This window comes from Moschus berezovskii, chromosome 3, assembly GCF_049115385.1.
Source record: "Moschus berezovskii isolate FMDL1 chromosome 3, NW_MosBer_1.0, whole genome shotgun sequence".
Classification (NCBI taxonomy): Eukaryota; Metazoa; Chordata; class Mammalia; order Artiodactyla; family Moschidae; genus Moschus; species Moschus berezovskii.
In genome coordinates, this window is record NC_142462.1 from 75,713,356 (window position 1) to 75,735,206 (window position 21,851).

At 44.1% G+C, this 21,851-nt stretch overlaps 1 protein-coding gene across 1 annotated transcript in view; it reads right to left on the minus strand.

Annotated features, from left to right (window-relative positions):
• CHN2 (chimerin 2) overlaps positions 1-21,851 on the minus strand; it is a 333,380-nt gene that overhangs the window by 39,058 nt on the left and 272,471 nt on the right. Inside the window, exon 7 of the mRNA XM_055420952.2 lies at positions 1,926-2,003. Coding sequence (XP_055276927.1) covers positions 1,926-2,003 — 78 coding nt within the window. The remainder of the gene's footprint in view (positions 1-1,925; positions 2,004-21,851) is intronic.

Genomic DNA, 21,851 nt, shown 5'->3' on the forward strand with positions numbered 1-21,851 from the left:
ATGTCTATTTAAAACACGGAAGAGAAATGGTCCTGTCTGGCTTACATTCCCCTCTGACAACTCATCTGTTCTCTGCTTTCTTTTCTCTCAATAGCAGTAAGTTAGAAAAGATATTGTCAATAGATACAGACTTTTTAAACAAACATTTAAAAAACTGTTAGTGTTTTTCAGTAATAATTAACATAGATCATGTTAGCAACAGAACTACTTGAGAAGATAAAGTTCAACTATCCTTTTGGTTTAAATGTTTTTATGTCTCATGCAGAGATCTAAGATGAAAAAAAGACTGAAATTAATTTTGAAGTACCAATCAACTAAATACACTTGTGTGTTCTTCACACAAACTCAGACACAGTATCTATAGAGGGAAGCTATTCCATGCAAACATATATTGCAATAGCGCAAAAGTCCAGCTGGATCGTAAAGCCAAAAGAATCAGAATTTTCAAGAGGGAGGGAAAAAAAACGGCAAGTCCAAGATCCATCCTCCCATTCATGGTAGTACAAATACAGGAGGCAAAGGATCAGGAATTTCTGCCAGAAGTCAGAAAAATACTTTCTTAAAATAAAAAATTAATTAGGGTAAAGATAGAAAAGAGGAAAAAGAAAAAAAACATAAATTAGACCTGTCACTATTCAGTGATGCTCCAAATTAGAATTGTCACTACTCAGTGGTGGGAGAAATAACAAGAGCCTTGGCATGGATAAGGACCTATCTAATGCAATTCTTCACTCTCATGCTAAATACGGAGGGCTGGATAACTCCATGCCTCAGTTCAATTATAGCATGCAAATGTCTGAGCTCCTTGCTTTCTAAAAACAGAAGCAGGGCAAACAGACCAAACGAAAATAAATGTATATTTAACAGACACACATCTGTCTGTATGAAGGATAGGAAACAACAGAATGAACTAGGTTTTCCTGGTCACTTGTGACAAATGGTTCTCCAGTTCCAAATGTTTCTTGGGCTACTGACCCTAAAGGAAAAAGAATTTTAAGAAAGAATACAATTTACATTTAGCTGCTCCTGTCTCTTCTTCCTAGATCCTTCGTCTCCATTCTCTCCAACTTCCACACTGTCAGCCCCTGTGCTGGTGTAAACCCTCTAACTGTCCTGTCTCTCCTGCACTCAAGGGCATCTCAAACCAGGCAATTTGGCATTAGAACCTCCTCCCAGCCCTTCTTGGAAAACACATCAGGGCAAAGGAAACAGGCCATAATTTTCTGACGGCAGGCCGTTTATCTAAGTGCCAGTCTGAAATGAAGATAGTGGTATTTCCAGTTTATAAATACACATGGGAAAATCCACTTAACCCCCCGCCAGCTCTTCATATCTTTTTGTTTGGTCTGGTGAGCAAGACCAAGGCCGGGACCAGAAGGAGCTTGGCAAGGCTGCCAGGGCGCCCCCTGCACCTCGGACACAAACAAAAGCCACTGGATGGTATCTCCCGTCATCATTTGCTTTCACAGCTGTCTACACACAAACCCAAAGAGTTAGCATCCCTGAAAACAAAAGACAAAACACAAAATGTGAAACGGGCAACTGTTTCCACTTGCTCACAGATAACAATATTCTTTACTGCTCCTCCGAGTGGAAAAGTACCGCTTGATATTCACCAGATGACCTCTAAATGCCAAAGATTGGGCATGCTCTGTTTTTCTTTCACTGGACATGGGAATGTGGAGAGGAAATGGGCCGAATTCATTAGAACTCAGTTAACATACATAGAGGTATTTCTGAGCATTAGCATCAAGCAAACTGCTTTCTGAAACCTCCCGTTTGATTTGATTTAGAGCAAGTAACTCAATGTGGAAAGCAGAAAATCTGCCGTCTCGTGACATTACCAAAGCCCAGACAGAAACCATGGCCTGCAGCTCTCCACCTGCCCTTTTATAACAGAAGAAAGGAGGCAGAGGTTCACTTACCTTAAAGTTGTGTGTCTTCTCATAGTTGAAGTGGTTGTCGCTGTGTGTGAGGGCGGCCCTTCGGACCAGGGAGGAGATCTGCGGACAGGCAAAGAGTTTGAGAGGGGACCAGAGAAAGGCGCCTTTGACTCCCACCTTCACCCCCAAGGCCACGGCCAGCAGCTCCTGGCGTTTTCTGCCTGGCTTCGGCTTCCGAACCACAGCACACTTCTTCTCATTCTCCAGCCACAGCTCCTCAGCAAACATAGTGACCGGACCCCAGATCTTTCTGGTTTCCTCTGCGGAGCCTGGGCAGCGCCGTCAGATTTTTTGAACCGCGGCTAATGTTAGGCAGCAGATTCGAGGCAGCTGCGTTCTGTCTGCAGAGGCCTGGGGCATGTGACCTGGAAGGGCCGGTTTGAGTGATGGAGAGGGCTCTGCATCTGAATAAGGACAGGCCTGTTTTGTTCTGTGTTATTTCTTAAGGCCGACGTGTGCCTGGAACAATAGCACACATTCATGAGCGCAGCACCCCCCAGAAGCTATATCCAGTCAGCCCCTGAGGAATCAATGGAGGAGGCAGGGGCTGGCAGCTTTATTCCTCCTGCCACAGCGCATTGCAAAGGGAAGACCTCAAATACTCGCTAGCGTGTTTCACACACACACACCCCCACCCACCCACCCAACCAACTCTGATCTTCAAAGCCTGAGGCTGTATCCAATTATTCTGGGGCTCTGAACCCCATTCTGGGCTGAATTCCAGCAGATTAAACCTTTAAACCCTAATGACTGTTTAATCATATAGGGGATAAAGCCTAAGTCTCTTAAAAAAAGAAATCTACCCCAGCACTTGAAAGCTTAATTTTTATTCTTATGCTTACATTAAATTAGAACAGTCTGACCACTGAATGGGGCATACAGAACCGTATATAGTGTTTCAGCTCTAGGATCTACAGTTACAAGTTTAAAATAAGAGAGCGGATGTCTTGCCCCAGGAGACCCCCATCGTCCCCCGCCCCCAACCACAAACAACCCCTCCCATACAAAGAAGACAGTATTCCTTAACTAAAACTAAAACATCATAGTTTTTGTTTTTTCTTTTAAATAAAACATTTTCAATGTTAATTCTGTTAGTATCCAAGCCAATGCCCTCCTGGCTCTTAAAAGCATCATCTGTTTGATGGTCTCTCTCGGGACCCTGGTTTTCTAATTCCAGGTCTCTGCATTAATAGAAGTGAGGAAATCATTATCTCTTAATGAGTACTCCTAATCTGTTGGCAAAGTTTAATGCAGCTAATGCCAGATAATAAAATCAATGCTTTTGGAACTGGAAAGCAAGAACGTGGATGGCTGGACCAGGATGCAGATGGGACTGTCCGTGAATTTCTTCCCATCCTCTATGTGGCCCCACATTCCAACCCTTCCAAGCAGCCATGGGGAGAGTAACAAAACATCAATCTTTTCCTTGTGTAATTCTTTATTCCTGGCAATTAAATTCCAACTTGGTTCAGGTGTCCTGCCTCTCATTTCACCTCTTTTTAACTTCTGATAATAACAACAATTTTTATATCGGGCTTTTGAACAGGTTAACTTGTTAAGCCAGACAAGATTCAGAATGTGTTAAGTGAACTGACTCATTTAACCTGCAGCTCACGTGTATGCAAAATAAGACTTTTATTCCCATTTTGCAGATGAGGAGATTAAGAGATATTTCACGGATGCAACTAGTTTAGGCAGCAGAGCCAGGACTAGAACCCAAAACATCTGCACCCAGCACCTGTGTTCTGAAGCCCATACCCTAGCAGTATGGTAGGCAGTGCAGTGCCGCGTCATCCCGAGTCTTGACAAATGCTTTATCTGAAATGTTGGTCAAGTCTGCTCCCTCCCTACCATTCTTGTCCCACAATAACTCAGAGCCTAGACCTCTCTCCAGTCTACCCTACCCAACAGTCTTCTTAGTCCACTCCACCTTTGCTCAGAAATGTAAGTGATTCCCCCCGGCTTGACTGCATCCTTGTATTGTGGGTTTTACATGAGCTCATCTCAACCTATCCATCTTATTTCCCTATACTCCCCACCACAAATCCTACAAAACTTCTTCTCTGACATATTCAATTTTCCACCTTGGTAGCTTGCTCTGTCTTTTAGCATTTTCTAGCACCATTTCCATGTTTACATATCCACCAACCTTCACATTCTAACTCAAATACCTCCCTCTCCAAAAAGACTTCTCCAAACTCCCCATTGGAGGCAGACATTGCTTTGGAATACATAGTGTTTTTCTGACATTTTTCTTATTGCACTTAATCACTTTCTATCTTAGAGTGACTTATAACAGGTCTTACAAGAGAGTTTCAGAAAAACATCTATTTCTGCTTCATTGACTATGCCAAAGCCTTTGTGTGGATCCCAATAAACTGTGGAACATTCTGAAAGAGATGGGAATACCAGACCACCTGACCTGCCTCTTGAGAAACCTGTATGCAGGTCAGGAAGCAACAGTTAGAACTGGACATGGAACAACAGACTGGTTCCAAATAGGAAAAGGTGTACATCAAGGTTGTATATTGTCACCTTGCTTATTTAACTTAAATGCAGAGTACATCATGAGGAACGCTGGGCTGGAAGAAGCACAAGCTGGAATCAAGATTGCCGGGAGAAATATCAATAACCTCAGATATGCAGATGACACTACCCTTATGGCAGAAAGTGAAGAGGAACTCAAAAGCCTCTTGATGAAAGTGAAAGAGGAGAGTGAAAAGGTTGGCTTGAAGCTCAGCATTCGGAAAACAAAGATCATGGCATCTGGTCCCATCACTTCATGGGAAATAGATGGAAAAACAGTGGAAACAGTGTCAGACTTTATTTTTTTGACCTCCAAAATCACTGCAGATGCTGATTGCAGCCATGAAATTAAAAGACGCTTACTCCTTGGAAGGAAAGTTATGACCAACCTTGATAGTATATTAAAAAGCAGAGACATTACTTTGCCAACAAAGGTCCGTCTAGTCAAGGCAATGGTTTTTCCCATGGTCATGTATGGATGTGAGAGTTGGACTGTGAAGAAAGCTGATCGCTGAAGAATTGATGCTTTTGAACTGTGGTGCTGGAGAAGACTCTTAAGAGTCCCTTGGACTGCAAGGAGATCCAACCAGTCCATTCTAAAGGAGATCAATCCTGGGTGTTCATTGGAAGGACTGATGCTAAAGCTGAAACTGCAATACTTTGGCCACCTCATGCGACGAGTTGACTCACTGGAAAAGACTCTGATGCTGGGAAAGGTTGGGGGCGGGAGGAGAAGGGGACGACAGAGAATGAGATGGCTGGATGGCATCACCGACTCTGTGGACATGAGTTTGAGTGAACTCCGGGAGTTGGTGATGGACAGGGAGGCCTGGCGTGCTGTGATCCATGGGGTCGCGGAGAGTCGGACACGACTGAGCGACTGAACTGAACTGAACTGATAGTCTACCATATTGAGAATCCGCTGTGATACATTTTACATCTGGTTCAGTTTTTTTCCCTCTTACAAGAGTGTCTAATAAGATTCCTTTAGTAGGCGTTAAGTAAGTTGTCAGAAAGCACCTATACATTTAGGAAACCAGAATAATGGAGGAAGGTGTGCAAAAGTGGCTGCATGGAGTGGGTCTCTTGCCCCATCCATCACCGTGCTTTAGCTTCCAAGAGTGTAAAGCCCCAGGGTTCTGCCCTCCTGATGGTCTCTACCAGATTCCCTAGCCCTCCTTCCTGTTGCCCAATCCTAGAGGACATCTGCCACACACAGGGATTGAGTGAAGGTCTGGCATGCCTTTAACAGTCTTCTAGTCCTTAGCCTAAAGGCAAAAAGCCAGAGAGGAAGAATAAGGGTCCCTTCTCTAAACTTTCCAGCTAGCACATCAAGACAGAGATTCTGACAGCAAGTCATTCTGTGTGAGCACATATTCTATGATCTGAATTAGATTAATTATATGGCGACATGGCTTTAGAATCTGAATAAAATAACTCTTTAAGTGGAAAGTGGGCAAAAGGGGTCTCCTTTACCTTTTGGTGTGTGAATGGTTGAATACAAGCTTTAACATTTTTCTCATGTCTGTGCTTTTACTTTTAACAAGTACTTTTTATTTCTATTTGGGACAGGGATTTCTTTTTCAGATATTTGTTCAATAGAATTTACCCAAACACAAGACACATTCAGGCATGTAAACAGACACTGTTCACTTAAGATGCATCTTTATAGGGAACTGTTAAGGTTGGCAGTTGAGCAAACATTATTCTGAGAAGTGTGGATGACCCCAGGTCACCCTCATATTAAAGGAAAAACGCTTACAAAAGTCACTTGGTAAAAACTTGCCTCTTAAACAGCCCCAATACAGAGTTCTTATCCAAGCTCCTCCAGGACCACGGCTGGGTCTCGTCTATATCCGTACAAAGCCTAACACATGTTCTCTAATACACAGAGACAGGCTGGCCGTCTTTTTCTGACAAAGATTTCGATCTGACCTATTTTCATGTATACAGAACATTTCCATCATTCAAAATGAAACCTTTTACCCAATTAAGTAGTCACGTACCCAATTAAGTAGTCCCTTCTCCCTCCAGCCTCTGGCAACCACTAATCTGCTTTCTCTATGGATCTGCCTATTCTGAATACTTTATATATATGAAATATGCAATCTGTGGCCTTTTGTGTCTGACTTCTTACTTTTTATTGCTGAATAGTAATCCATTGTATGGATTAATAGGGACGGTCCATATATTATTTATCCATTCTCCAGGGGATGTACATGTGGGTTGTTTTCACCTTTTGGCTACTGCGACTACTGTCGCTAAGAATATTCTTGAACAGGTTTTTTGTTTGAACACCTGTGCCAGTTCTTTTGGGTGTAACACTAAATCTATGCTTGTTAACCACCCTCTAAACTGCCTCTCATCCAAATATTGTTCACATTTTGAAATATTCAGAGGCTATAACATGCCAGAATTACTCTCTTCCCCATGGTTAACCTGTTAACAACCCCCAGGACTGGTGTGGCCTGTCTGGTTTCACTGAGGAGACTTTTGTTCTCACTGGGGCCTCTGCCGAAGCAGACATGACTGTTAGTAGATACTTCTGTTAGTAGGTGGGGCTATAAATAAACGGTGAAATAAGCCCACCACTTCCCTTTTCCTTTTTTATAAATAAGGGCTGGGATTCTATTTTCTGTGTATGGCCTCTCACTACTCTTTGTCTCCGTGGTGAGGATCTTGCGCCCAGGGAGGAGTCAGGTAGCCAGAAGGCAGTGGAAGTCTGTCAGGTGAAGACAAGGAAGAAGAATGAGGCGCTGGGCAGGAAGACAGAGGCACGAAGCCCACTGGGGCGCATGTACATGTAACACGCTCAGGGACGGTGGGGGACAGAGGAAGCCTTTCCCTCTGCTCTGAGTAGTAATCGAGCATCTTAGAAACATAGGGATCCCAGACGCTCATTTAATCAAAGGTCCCTTCTCCACCTGGCTTCAGGCAGACCTGCATCTTGGCCTCTGGGGACCACAACATTCTGCCTTTTTAGTACCAATTTCTAGAAAAGTTGATTTACATCAATCTGTAGTTCTTCCATAGGCGCTGAGTAAATTTCTATGGTACATTTTAAGGAGGGCTTTTTGAAAATGTCATCATCAGTCCCAAGACAGTCTCTCCCCACCTATTCCAATCCCAGTCCTACTCCTCCTGGGGCCCCACTCACTTCCATCTCGGGTCTAAGTCCCCCTAAGGGGCTGAAAGCCTGAGCTATACCTGTTACAAACACTACCCTATAGATGCAGGCATCTGCTGCCTCATGGCAGTATATGAAATGAAAATTAGTATTACTGATGCTGGTGAGGATATCATGAGGACAGTTCACTAACAGCATGCTTCTGTTTGTAATAAGTGGCCCATTGCTGGGGAAAAATTGTCAGTGTATCAAATGCCTCATGTACATTGATCCAATAATTCTATTTCTAGGATTCTCTAAGGAGGCCTTCAAACAAAGAATTAATAGATAGATACATATCATAATAATAACAAGAAATGAGAAAAGGCTGCAAGGAGATCCAACCAGTCCATTCTAAAGGAGATCAGTCCTGGGTGTTAACTGGAAGGACTGATGCTAAAGTTGAAACTCCAATACTTTGGCCACCTCATGCGAAGAGTTGAATCACTGGAAAAGACTCTGATGCTGGGAGGGATTGGGGGCAGGAGGAGAAGGGGATGACAGAGAATGAGATGGCTGGATGGCATCACCAACTCGATGGACGTGAGTTTGAGTGAACTCTGGGAGTTGGTGATAGACAGGGAGGCCTGGCGTGCTGTGATTCATGGGGTCGCAAAGAGTCGGACACGACTGAGCGACTGAATTGAACTGAACTGAAGATGGGGTAAGGTTAAATACATTATGGTATAAACATGCAATAGAATATTAAGTAGATATTAACAAAGATGATTAAAATAACTTTTAGTGAAGAAGGGATATTCTCACCTAATATAAAAAGATACATACGCACAAAAGATACATCCTTAACCTCATAGATAACCTTTGAGCTCATCTAATCCCACCTGAAGCTCAACATTCAGAAAACAAAGATCATGGCATCTGGTCCCATCACTTCATGGGAAATAGATGGAAAAACAGTGAAAACAGTGTCAGACTTTATTTTTTTGGCCTCCAAAATCACTGCAGATGCTGATCGCAGCCATGAAATTAAAAGACGCTTACTCCTTGGAAGGAAAGTTATGACCAATCTTGATAGTATATTAAAAAGCAGAGACATTACTTTGCCAACAAAGGTCCATCTAGTCAAGGCTATGGTTTTTCCCGTGGTCATGTATGGATGTGAGAGTTGGACTGTGAAGAAAGCTGATCGCCGAAGAATTGATGCTTTTGAACTGTGGTGTTGGAGAAGACTCTTGAGAGTCCCTTATACTGCAAGGAGATCCAACGAGTCCATTCTAAAGGAGATCAATCCTGGGTGTTCATTGGAAGGACTGATGCTAAAGCTGAAACTGCAATACTTTGGCCACCTCATGCGACAAGTTGACTCACTGGAAAAGACTCTGATGCTGGGAAAGGTTGGGAGCGGGAGGAGAAGGGGACGACAGAGAATGAGATGGCTGGATGGCATCACCGACTCTGTGGACATAAGTTTGAGTGAACTCCGGGATTTGGTGATGGACAGGGAGGCCTGGCGTGCTGTGATCCATGGGGTCGCGGAGAGTCGGACACGACTGAGTGACTGAACTGAACTGAACTGAATCCCACCTGCTCTTTTTGCAGCTGGAGAGACTGAGGGTCAGGGAAAAGATCTGCCCCCCCTCCCCCATCAGAGAACTATTCTACAACTATATCTAGAACCAGATCCAAACTCCAGTTTCTCTTGCCTGCAACCTTTGACAGTGAGCACTTCTTACACTTACAGGATCTCAGGACCCCCAGAGGTCTGGTTCAAACACAGACTGCTGGGCCCCAGGCTTTCTGGCTCAGTCAGTGTGAGATCAGGCCAAAGAATCTGCATCCCTGACAGGCTCCCAGGTAATGCTGGTATTGCTTGTCCAGGGACCACACTTTGAGGATCCCTGTTTCATGCTTTCCTCTGTACCTGTGGGTCTCAACCTTACCTGATCATTAGAATCACCCGGGGAATACAAATGAACAAACAAGCCACGTTCAAGCTTCACTCAGACCAATGATATCCACATTTCTGGGGATAGGCCTGGACCTTTAAAAATCCCCTCCGGGAATTCTAATGTACTCCTACCATTGGAAACCACTACACTAATCTGAAGCACTTCACTTCAGGGGGATTATTAGAGAAGATGGAAGTATGAATGGATCACATGCTATTGAAAACCACCCCTGCCATAGGAATCAATACCTTTTCACAGAATGTGAAATGTTTCTATTCATGCCCACCCTACCCCCACCTCCCATCATGCCACTTAGAACTCCACAGACTCTCAAAGGCAAAAATCCATACCATGGCCTTTACAGGCTGTGTGGTGCCACCCTTCCAGCATCTCCTCCCACCCTTTCTTCTGGCCACCTTAAGAATATATAACCATGAATGAGCAGTATGATTTTTAAATTATTACCTATGACCATCCCCCTCCCCCTACCAAGACTTCTAGCTTTATGAGATCAGATACTGTGTGTGCTCAGGTCACAATTAAGACCCCAGTGTCATACCTCAAACCTGGCCCAAAGTAGGTGCTTGATAAATTTTGCTAAATGAATGTTCACAGCTATAAAATATCTTGAAATCAAAGTACCACTGTAGAGGTTTATCATCATCAAAACCCAGGCATCCAGTCGATTTACTTTTGTGAGTCTCTGACATAACACCCAGGGGCCATGCTCTTTGGGGTTTCCTTCTGGCCAAGCTATCAGATTTCTGGTATCACAAGAAGGGGTATTAGAAACAGGGGGACTCTGCCCCAGGGTCAGGTCCTAAGGGTCACAACCAAGTGCAGGACTAGAATATTAAAAGTAACGTTGTATATTTGTGGTCTACATTATATTATATGGTATCTCTGTAATCAAGTAGACCCCTAGGGGCCTGAGACAGACACCCTGCCATCCATGTCCTCTGCCTGCCTCTTGTTTGTAGAAAAACTCTATAGTCTTCAGGGTGACCCCTGAGCCACAAAATCCTGGCTGAGGAATGAATGATTGTAAGGATGTGAACATGTAAAAACAAAAATAGCAGTTGGGCTAGGAGCACTGGTAACAATTTAAACGATAAATCAGCAATATGGCAGTCAGAGAATCTTCAGTTCCTCCCAGAAGTACTAGCACACATTCCTGAGTCATTTTGCAGATACTGAATCAGCCCCTGAATGAAAGCAGTTCACTACATGATGCCATAAGCATGTAGTCCCCAGACTGGCTGAAGGGTAAGGACTGATCTTACTAACCCCTTTGACACTTCCCTGTTACCTCACCGTCAACCAATCAGAGGACTGTGCATCAGCTGATCACACACCCTGTGACTCCCCTCCTTCCCCTTCCCTTTAAAAATGCCTCCCTGGAACCTATTGGCGAGTTTGAGCCCTTCAAGAATTGGCTGCCCTGGACTCTGTCTGGTACCTTACAATAAATGTTTCACTTTCCTTCACCACAACCTGGACTCAGTAGATGGGCTTTACTGCTGGAGGGTGAATGGAAGTTTGGTTCAGTAATGTCTCTATTACATGAGGAAGGCAGAGCAGGCATTGTTATTCTCGTTTTACAGATGCAAAAATCAAGGTCCTAATGGAAGTGGGGAATACGATCAGGTCCATGGGGTCGCTAAGAGTCGGACACGACTGAGTGACTTCACTTTCATGCACTGGAGAAGGAAATGGCAACCCACTCCAGTGTTCTTGCCTGGAGAATCCCAGGGATGGCGGAGCCTGGTGGGCTGCCGTCTATGGGGTCGCACAGAGTCGGACACGACTGAAGCAACTTAGCAGCAGCAGCAGCAGCTCCTGACTTTCTTCTCGTGGAGATCCCTGACTTTCCCATTGCGGCCCATCAGTAGTGGAAACTGCTCATGGCTGACTTGGGGCTCCTTTCCTCCTCTCTGTTCCTAGAGGATTTATCACCAGCTTTTAAAATGGGGCCCTCCCCTGAGTTGTTCTACCCAGTATACCTCCAGTGACTACCATGAGGCCAACACTAGTTCTCATGAAAGTTTTGTTTCACAAAATAAACCCTTTTTTTTTTTTTTGCAGTCTTTCTATTTTTCTTGCCTTCCATCCAATGACTTCTAATTTTAAAAAGTTGCTCTTATTTTTTTGCTTTGGCCACCAGTGTACTTCCCACGCATATGTCTGAGGTTCGGGGTTGAGTAATGAGTCTGGACTGCACGTTATTTCCCTAAAGTTACAAAATATTAAAGTCAGCCTAGATGCAAAGACACCCATAAAAATGCTGCAGCCCAGAAGGTTGGGAAGAAATCTGGTTTTTCCTTTGTTTTCACTCTCTCTGGGTCACGTACATAATTTTAATGGCTGGATGCTGGTTTATTAAATGTATGCTTCAGTTCAGTTCAGTTCAGTCACTCAGTCATGTCCAATTCTTTGCGACCCCATGAATCACAGCACGCCAGGCCTCCCTGTCCATCACCAACTCCCAGAGTCCACTCAAACTCATGTCCATCGAGTCGGTGATGCCATCCAGCCATCTCATTCTCTGTCGTCCCCTTCTCCCCCTGCCCCCAATCCCTCCCAGCATTAGAGTCTTTTCCAGTGAGTCAACTCGTCGCATGAGATGGCCAAAGTATTGCAGTTTCAGCTTTAGCATCAGTCCTTCCAGTGAACACCCAGGACAGATCTCCTTTAGAATGGGCTTACTACTTATTATTTCAGTATTTAAAATACACACCCGTGTGTGTGTGTGTGTGTGTGTGTGTGTGTGTGTGTGAGTGAGAAAGAGAGAGAGAGAAAATGCTTAAGAAAGGACAGATGATTAAGAGGCTGAGAGTTTTTCATTGTGGTCTTTCCTGTGGCATCCTACATCTGGTTCTCCATTTCTGATTGCAAGTGAAAATACCTCAAATACTGAGTTAAAAAGCCCAAATTGCTGAATGATAAAACCAGATCAAACCAGTCAATTCTAAAGGAACTCAACCCTAAATATTCACTGAAAGGACTGATGCTGAAGCTTCAGTTCTTTGGCCACCTGACGCAAAGAGTTGACTCACTGGAAAAGACCTGATGCTGGGCAAGATTGAGGGCAAGAGAAAGGGATGACAGAGGATGAGATGGTTGGGTGGCATCACTGACTCAACAGGCATGAGTTTGAGCAAACTCTGGGAGGTAGTAAAGGACAGGGAAGCCTGGAGTGCTATGGTTTGTAGGGTCCCAAAGAGTCAGACATGACTTAGTGACTCAGCAACAACAACCCAAGGGGTAGTCTTGTTTTATCAACACTCCTAAGCCCAGCCTGCTAGATCCTATGAACTCTGAACATATCCCCATACTGCCCAATCTCTGTTGCTTTGCCTAAGAACTGCCTGTTAGTGTTTGTTATATTCTTTGCTTGTTTTCAGTTCTGAAAGAGGAGAAAGACAACAAAAAGATATGACTAAACTGCAAACTCATTCCCATGACAGCAAAAGAAATGAGAGAGACCAGGGTGGGACCTTGCCATCTTTGCAGCCAACACGCTCATTTTAAAGTGGAATAATCCTGACTTTATTGGAATCTATCAAAGCATCAGGTATCAAGGGCTGACCTGGGTGACTCCTAAAACTCCTGGTGACCTCCAAACCTGTTGTGTCCTGGGCCTTTGATGGCACAACATGCCCAGCTGCTGCTCCTATTGTTCTCCAGGAACAGATGGCCACTCTTAATTCAAGAGACCCAAAAAGGCCAGAGGACTGGTCCTGCTGCCTGTCCTACAATTCATCTCCTTCGTCCACAACAGTGTTCATTCCAAACTGAAGGACTGTGTGGTCTCCAAAATGGACCAAAACCACCTTGTTTGGAAGCACACAAATAATCTCATGCTTCTGGGGTTGACTGATTGTGCAATGTTAACACTGCTGTCCTTCCCACTTTGTTTCTCCACCTGTTTTATTGAGGTTGATGTCAACAATCTTGGCTCACCAATGCTGTTTCTCACAGTCTGCTTAGATGTAGACGCAAAAGATACTCCCTGTTATAGAGAAAGACCTTTTAGGTTGTGTTAAGCATTTCACACATTTCCACATGTAGCTGTTGGTGTTTTGTTTTTGTGCACAGCTTTTGAAAGAGGAAAAAAAAAGAGGTTTATGTCAGAGGGTAGTAACCCATTTTCTTATGCAAGAACTTTAAAAATGGGAGTCACAGTTCTCAAACGCTGAGTTTCAGAGAAGACAGCAGGGTTATTTTTGAGAGACTGGAGCATTTGTGGGATCACATTGCTAAAACTGCCTTGCAACACTTTAGGTGAACTTTTATAAAACTCAGACCCAAAACAGGGAATGAAAGTTTTAAGGGAGAAGTGACCATTACAAAGTTTCCAGCTATTTTCCTTTTGGCCCCATGTGACTCTTTTCTCTTATTCAGTATTTAATGTCCTTTTCTGTGTTGTTTCCATCTTTTGCACCTTCCCATCTTCAGCCAAGGAGGTAGGTATCCGAAATGACTGACTTAGGGATTTTATTACAAAAGCCAGAGATGCTCAGTTTCTGGCTATGGCACTCAACAGTAGAGTAGAACCCAAATGTATTTCTCGCTTTCCCCCTCCCTGGCACTGTTGCTCACTCAGCTGAGCCTGAGAAATCTCAGCCAGAGGCTGTCTGTTTGCAGAATTGCACTTTCTTGCCATACTGCTGTCTATAGGGTCTCACAGAGTCGGACATGACTGAAGCAATTTAACAAGGCATGGCATGGCCCTACTGCAGTCTGGCAATTTGCAGGGCAGAATGGGCCAGGCAGAGCCTCAGGCTGCTTTTCCACCAGGTTCTCTGGTCAGCAGTTGGATGAGGGTGCATCTTTACTGAAAGGGAAAAACCAAATTAACCAGCTGTTTTCTACATGCAAACTGTCCCATGTTATAAATGACAGAGATAGCTATTAAACAGTTTTTCAAAATTTCACACACACACACAAAATCTCAAATCCCCTACTGTGCTTTTCACAGGGAGCAATCACCCACACAAGAGTCCTCAGGGCCATTCACAGCTGTGCGGCTAATCCTGCGCAATATAGTTCCTGGGGATATTTAGCAACTCGGAGGTTCTGAAATATGGATGCTTGCATATTCCAGATGTGAATCTAAAATGAGTTCTGGCCTCCTGTGTGAGAGGTGGATGGGGTTTTCGAATTCTGCAGCTGAACCTCCTATCTGTGTGTTGGGAAGACCAGCCTTATGCCAAGAATACAGCCCTGGATCCCCTTCCCAGGTGGAATGTCAGGGTATGTGTGATGATGCAGACACTTCTACCAGCCACTGGCCAACTCTGGGAAGAGACTCTGTCATCCTAATGTGTACATGTGCATATTGCAGAGGGGCAGGTCAGTGTGAAATGACCACATCCAGTTTGATCTCAGCTGTGTTTTAACACAAGAAAAGTATTCTATCATGTGTTTCAAATATAGTTTTTTCCTTTCTTTCCTCTCCCTCCCTTCATTCCCTCCTTTTCTCCCTCATTCTTTCTTCCTCCCCGCTTTCTTCCTTCAGCAAATATTTACTAAGTATCAATCATATATCAGGCACTGTTTTAGGTCAGTGGAAAATAGCAGTGAACAACTGACAAAAATCTCTGCACTCTTAGAGACCAGACAATAAACAAAACTCATAAATATATATTATTCAAGGAAGTGATAAATGTCACAAAGAAACACGGATACAGGATAGAGAGTGATGGGGAGTGAGGATGCCATTTCAAACAGGATGGCCAGGGGAGGCTTTGCTGAGAAGGTGGCACTTGGAAAAAGCCTGGCAGGAGGTGGCAGGTGAGCCACGCTGATACCTGGAGGAGCACTGCAGGAGGAGGGGACAGCAAATGTAAAGGCCCTGTGACAGGAGCAAGGGTGGGTTTAGGAAACAGCAAACATCAAGAGTGGCTAGAGCAGCATGCATGAGGAGAAGTGAGGGCCTGGCGGGAGAGAGGAGGGACTTCTGCTTTTACTCTTGAGTGGCGTGAGCAGTCACTGCAGGGCTCTGAACAGACGTGTGGCGTGATCTGAATTCCTTTTAAAAAGCATCGCTCTGACTGTTGTGTGGAGGACTTAGGAGGGCAAGGGTGGCCGCAGGAAGGCCAGTTTGAGGCTATTATGGAAATCCAGGTAAAGAGAAGACCGTACGGCCTGGGCTGGGAGCAGGGGTGGTGGTGGGGTGGGGGCAGGTTTCTGGATATCGTTTCAAGCTCGAGCCCTCAGGACCAGCTGACAGGTTGGATGTGAGGTGAGAGAGAAGAAAGAGGAAGTGAGACAGTGGGACCCTTGGCTGCAGTGCTTGCACCTGGACAAACGTCTCCTTGAGCAAAGAAATACAAAGAAACTTTAAGGGGCTAAAATAACCGCATGCATGTGCACTGGGGGCAAATTATGGACAAAGAGATACAAAAAAGGCCAAAAGCCCAGCTGCCACTTCTGAAGAGCCAGGAGTGAAAGCAGGGCACTGTGCATGCTACCCGCAGACAGCACCACCAAAGGCATGGGTAAACTACTTAAGCCACCCCTCTGGACACACCCCTACCCTCATCCCATATAAGGAATCAGCTTGCCCCTTTGCCCTCAGGGAGCAACCCAGCAAGGGAACCTGTTGAAGGTTCTCACTCCCCTCTGCCACAGCAGGGGCCCCAGTAAAGCCTTGCCTGAATTTCCTATCTGCCCTCTGATCAGTTTCTGTTGATGAAGGAGGCTGAGAACCCTGGTCAGTAACAGAAGGGCTCCAGGACTATGGCACAGTTCAGGCCCTGTGCAACTAGAGATGAAGCTTCCATTACGAGAGATGAAGCCTCTGAAAGAGGTCGAGTGCAGGGGAAGGGCAGAACTCGGTTGGGATGTAGGAACTCTGAGTAGGCAGCTGGACTTATAGACCTGGGTTCCAGGGAGAGGTGGGTGTTGGAGACACACCCTGAGAGTTGTTGTGATCAGATGGATTTACAGCAAGAGTGCGCAAGAGTGCAAGCGGAGACAGAAGACAGCAGAGGCCCCAGGACTGAGCCCTGGGCAACCCGAATAATTATGAGGTCAGGAAATTGAGACAGAACTAGGCAAAGAGAAAGAGGACGCAAATTTGATATCCTGAAAGCCCAGGAAAAGATAACCAATTGGGGCCAGTGCCCCTGACAGGTCAGTTGTGATGGGGACCGAGAAAGGACCAAGGATTCAGCAGCTTTTAGGCAAGCGAGTAATTCCCTTGACAACAGCTGTTTCTGGGGAGTGGTGGGGGAGACCTGACTGCAGACACTTTAGACAGAAAAGGAAGAGGAGAGTATTGGGTGCAGAGATTGTTGCTGAGCCAGGACTGGAGAACTGGGGAGCAAGGGGGAGCTGACCAAAGGGGCCAGGAGAGGCGGGGTCCAGAGGGATTGCTTTTTCTCTTACGAAGGGAAGAAAGCCACTGAGATCCCCTTTTCCATCATAAAACCACAGCCTGTGCAATGAAGATTCTGACTCCAATTTGGGGATTTGACTGTCAGTCAGAAGGCCTGTGTGCCACCTCCCTTGGTGCCAGTGGGGATTCAAAACCACAGGAGCTTCCGTGGGTGGGGCTACCTCCTCCAGCCCCACCCCAAGCACCATAAACCCGTAAGCCAGCTATCCCTCCCAGCTCTCTCAGGCCATTTTCAGACCTGCTCTCCCCAGAAAGCCTTACTTTGTGTGAGTAAAAAACTTCATATCCTCTTGGATGGGCATGTGGTACCATTGGTCTCTACATCAAGCCAAATTTTGGGTGGGGAGGGTCCGTCCACCTCTGTGAAGTGAATGTAACAGCTGTTGAGAACTGAAAAGCACCTTTGATGTGACCCATGACCCTGACCTTCCACCTGCCGCTTCCCACTCTTCCATATCTGTTCAGGGCCCAGAGCCCAGGACCATTCTTTGAACTCATAATGTTCTTTTGTGAAGCCATGCCTCTGTGTGCATCCTCACTGCTGTTTAAAACTTAACAGATATATTAAATTCACATCAGCAACTAAATAGGAAAATATAACCCTAACAATTATTGGACACACATTGCACCAGGCACATTAACTGTTGTCTTGTTTAATCTGCACGACAGCTGTGTGACACGCACACTATTACCTCCATTTTATCGATGAGGAAACTGAAGCCAAGAGGGCCTCGCTGCTCAAGCTTGCAGAACTAACATGTGGGATTGAAACACAGGGTCAGTTCCTTCTATAGGTCATACCGTTGTTCAGTTGCTAACTCGTGTCCAGCTCTTCATGACCCCACAGACTGCAGCACGCCAGGCTTCCCTGTCCCTCACTGTCTCCCTGCGTTTGCTCAAACTCATGTCCATCGAGTCAGTGATGCCATCCAACCATCTCATCCTCTCCTTCTGCCTTCAATTTTTCCCACCATCAGGGTCTTTTCCAATGAGTCGGCTCTTCACATCAGGTAGCCAAAGTATTGGAGCTTCAGCTTCAGCATCAATCCTTCCAATGAATATTCAGGAATGATTTCATTGAGGATTGACTGGATTGATCTTCTTGCAGTTCAAGTGACTCTCAAGAGTCTTCTCTTAAATATGCTTTAACATTCTGCAATTCAACTTCTAAGAATCTATCTTAAGAAAATGATCCTAAATACAAAAGACATTCATCACAGCATTATTTCTAATATTAAATTGGAATGTATTGTGTATGTCCTAACCTTAGGAAATAACTAAGTATGAGGCTCATGCAACAATCAAAAATGATGTTTGTAAGGAGTACACAGCAACATGATTGTAAGATATTACATGAATAAAGCAGCGCACAAAATTACAAATGCACTATGCTTACAAATATATTAAAATGCCAATGCATAGGAAATCACTGTAGGGAAACAGCCCCATGACTATATTTTTTGTATCTTTCAGAATTTCTTGAATTAATTACCTTTATAATTGGAATTAAAAAAAAAAAAGGAAACGCTTTCCACAGAGAAACAAAAACCTTCTCTTCCCTCAGTCTGCACCTAGGAGGCCTTTACCTTCAAGGGAAAATCAGGTAAGTTTTAAACATAACTAGAAATCAAATCTAAAATATTAAGAGTTTTCTGTGGTCTGGACCTCACAACTACATTTAAAGAAACTCAGATGTGCAAAACAAGTGGTTAAGTAACATTATTAGAAAAGAAAACTCTTATTCTAGCAGGCATTAAGAAAGGATGTGCCTTCTGAGGGGCCGAATACCTTCCATTTTATGGCATCTCCTTTGGAAAATTTATTTATTTTTAATTGGAGGATAACTGCTTTACAATATTGTGTTGGTTTCTGCCATACATCAACATGAATCAGCTGTAGGAATACACATTTCCCCTCCCTCTTGAACCTCCCTTCCACCTCCCACCCTGTCCTACCCGTCTAGGTCATCACAGAGCACCAGGTTTGAGCTCCCTGTGTCATACAGCAGGCATCTCTTAATATAAATTAAAATCTTTCCAAAATGCAAGACAGAATACTATTTCTGTAAAAACATGATTTAGGTTAAACCTTTGAAGAGCCAAGAGAAATCTCTCTTGAGCCAAAAGAAATAAATTTTTCAAATAAAAATAGTTTATATCATAAATATTATTGTTTGAAAAGTCAGGAGTTAAAAGAAGAAGGAATAGATGTCAAGTTTGTATGACAGATTTTTCTCTAAATAAACTTACTCAAACCCAGAAAATTACATCCTAACATGTATAATATACCTATGAGACTTTAGTTTTTATAATATTTCAGTAATGATTTGGGAACAAGGAGCTTCTATTTTAAATAATTAAAACGTTTTCTAGTTTAATTATTTTCACTTCAGTCTTCTAATTTAACAATGAAACATGGTTCTGTCTTTAATTTCTATCAACAACAAAGATTTCTAGTTATCTCCTAAAACGTTGTGTAAGAAACTAACACAGTAAATGGCCTTGTGCTATTTCAGTTGAAAATGCTTTGTGCTTACAAACCCCTTGGTTATAGAAACGGCAATCAAACTCTAGAAATGGAGAAGGTTTTTTGTTTGCCCAGAACTCCTTATTCAGAATAACTCTCTGGAGCTAAATTGTTTGTGTTCAAATCCTGCTTCAACACTTCCCAGCTGGGAGACCTCATGCCAAGTTACTTAACCACTCTGCGTCTCTTTCCCTCAAATGTGAAGTGTGGATAATAATAGTAGCTCTTCATAGATGATTAAATGTACAATTTAAGTTGTGAGTTGTAAATTGCTCAGATCCATGCCTGGCATCATTTTATATGCATGTATGCATATATATTTTAATGACAAAATTAACTTTAACGATTATGCAGGTGATACTTCCAAAGTAAGGCCTAATCTTAGGAAGGTGTTGACAATTGAGTTTAACTAAGACTGCCTTTACTTGATGTGATATGGAGGAAAAAAATCTTTTCTGACCTGCCACAATTAAAAAAACACATGGTCATTTAAATTCAAGCAGACTCAATACAGAGCTAAGCATAAAGTTTAAGTATATTGGCCACAAATGGTAGTCAAGGCATATGGCGGAACATACAGGGGGTTTATATTTACACACTGAGTGGGTAAAAGTCACTCAGTCGTGTCCGACTCTTTGTGACCCCATGGACTGTACAGTCCATGAAATTCTCCAGGCCAGAATGGAGCGAGTAGCCTTCCCCTTCTCCAGGGGATCTTCCCAACCCAGAGATCAAACCCAAGTCTCCCACATTGCAGGTGATCAGCTGAGCCACAAGGGAAGACATATTTACACATTGAAGATGTGTAAATGCTGCAAAAGTAGGTTTGCCTTCTGAAATAGCTTGATGATATCAGGAGGAACAAAGGTAAGAGGGGTGTGTTTTAGGATATGAATTTATAAAGAAACAAACAGAATGAAGGAAGAAATTGGAGCTTCTATTGACCGTGGCAAAGGAGAAGCCCCAGCAAGATGGTAGGAGGGGCAAAATCGCATTTAGAATCAAACCCCATACCCACCACAGAAACTGCGTGCATCAGGACCCAGACACCCCACAGAGACTGAGACAGAACTGTTGGTATCTCCTGAGGAGGTACGGCTCAGCGGGGGACTGCTGTGGGGGCAGGGGCTCTGGGTGCAGTAGACCTGGGTATGGCATAAGCCCTCTTGGAGGAGGTCACCATTACCCCACCATAGAGCCGCCAGAACTTACACAGGACTGGAGAAACAGACTCTTGGAGGGCACAACAGAACCTTGTGTGCACCAGGGCCCAGGAGGAAGGAGCAGTGACCCCACAAGAGACTGACCCAGACTTGCCCGTGAGTGTCCAGGAGTCTCTGGCCGAGGCGTGGGTTGGTGGTGGCCTGCTGCAGGGTTGGAGGCACTGAGTGTAGCAGTGCTTGCATAGGACCTTTTTTAAAAATTTATTTATTTTTGAAATTTTAATTGGAGGCTAATTACTTTACAATATTGTATTGGTTTTGCCATACATTGACATGAATCCGCCCTGGGTGTACATGTGTTCCACATCTTGAACCCCCCTCCCACCTCCCTCCCCAGACCTTTTAAAGGAGGTCGCCATTATCTTCACTACTTCCCCCATAAGTTTGGCCTCAGGTCAAATAACAGGGAGGGAACAGCCCCACCCTTCAACAGAAAATTGGATTAAAGATTTACTGACCATGGCCCCACCCATCAGAACAAGATCCAGTTTCCCCTTCAGTCAGTCTCTTCCATCAGAAGATTCCATAAGCCTCTTATCCTTCTCTATCAAAGGGCAGACAGACTGAAAACCACAATCACAGAAAACTAACCAATCTGATCACATGGACCACAGCCTTGTCTAACTCAATGAAACTCTGAGCCATGCCATGTAGGGCCATTATATCGACTACTGTGGGCAAGAATCCCTTCGAAAAAATGGAGTAGCAATCATAGTCAATAAAAGAGTCTGAAATGCAGTACTTGGATGTAATCTCAAAAATGACAGAATGATCTCTGTTCATTTCTAAGGCAAACCATTCAATATCACAGTAATCCAAGTCTGTGCCCCAAACAATAATGCTGAAGAAGCTAAAGTTGAATGGTTCTATGAAGATCTACAAGATCTTCTAGAACTAATACCCAAAATAGAAGTCCTTTTCATTATAGGGGACTGTAATGCAAAAGTAGGTAGTGAAGAAATATCTGGAGTAACAGCAAATCTGGTCTTGGAGTACAGAATGAAGCAGGGCAAAGTTTTGCCAAGAGAACGCGCTGGTCATAGCAAACACCCCCTTCCAACAACACAAGAGAAGACTCTACATATGGACATCACCAGATGGTCAATACCAAAATCAGATTGATTATATTCTTTGCAGCCAAAGATGGAGAAG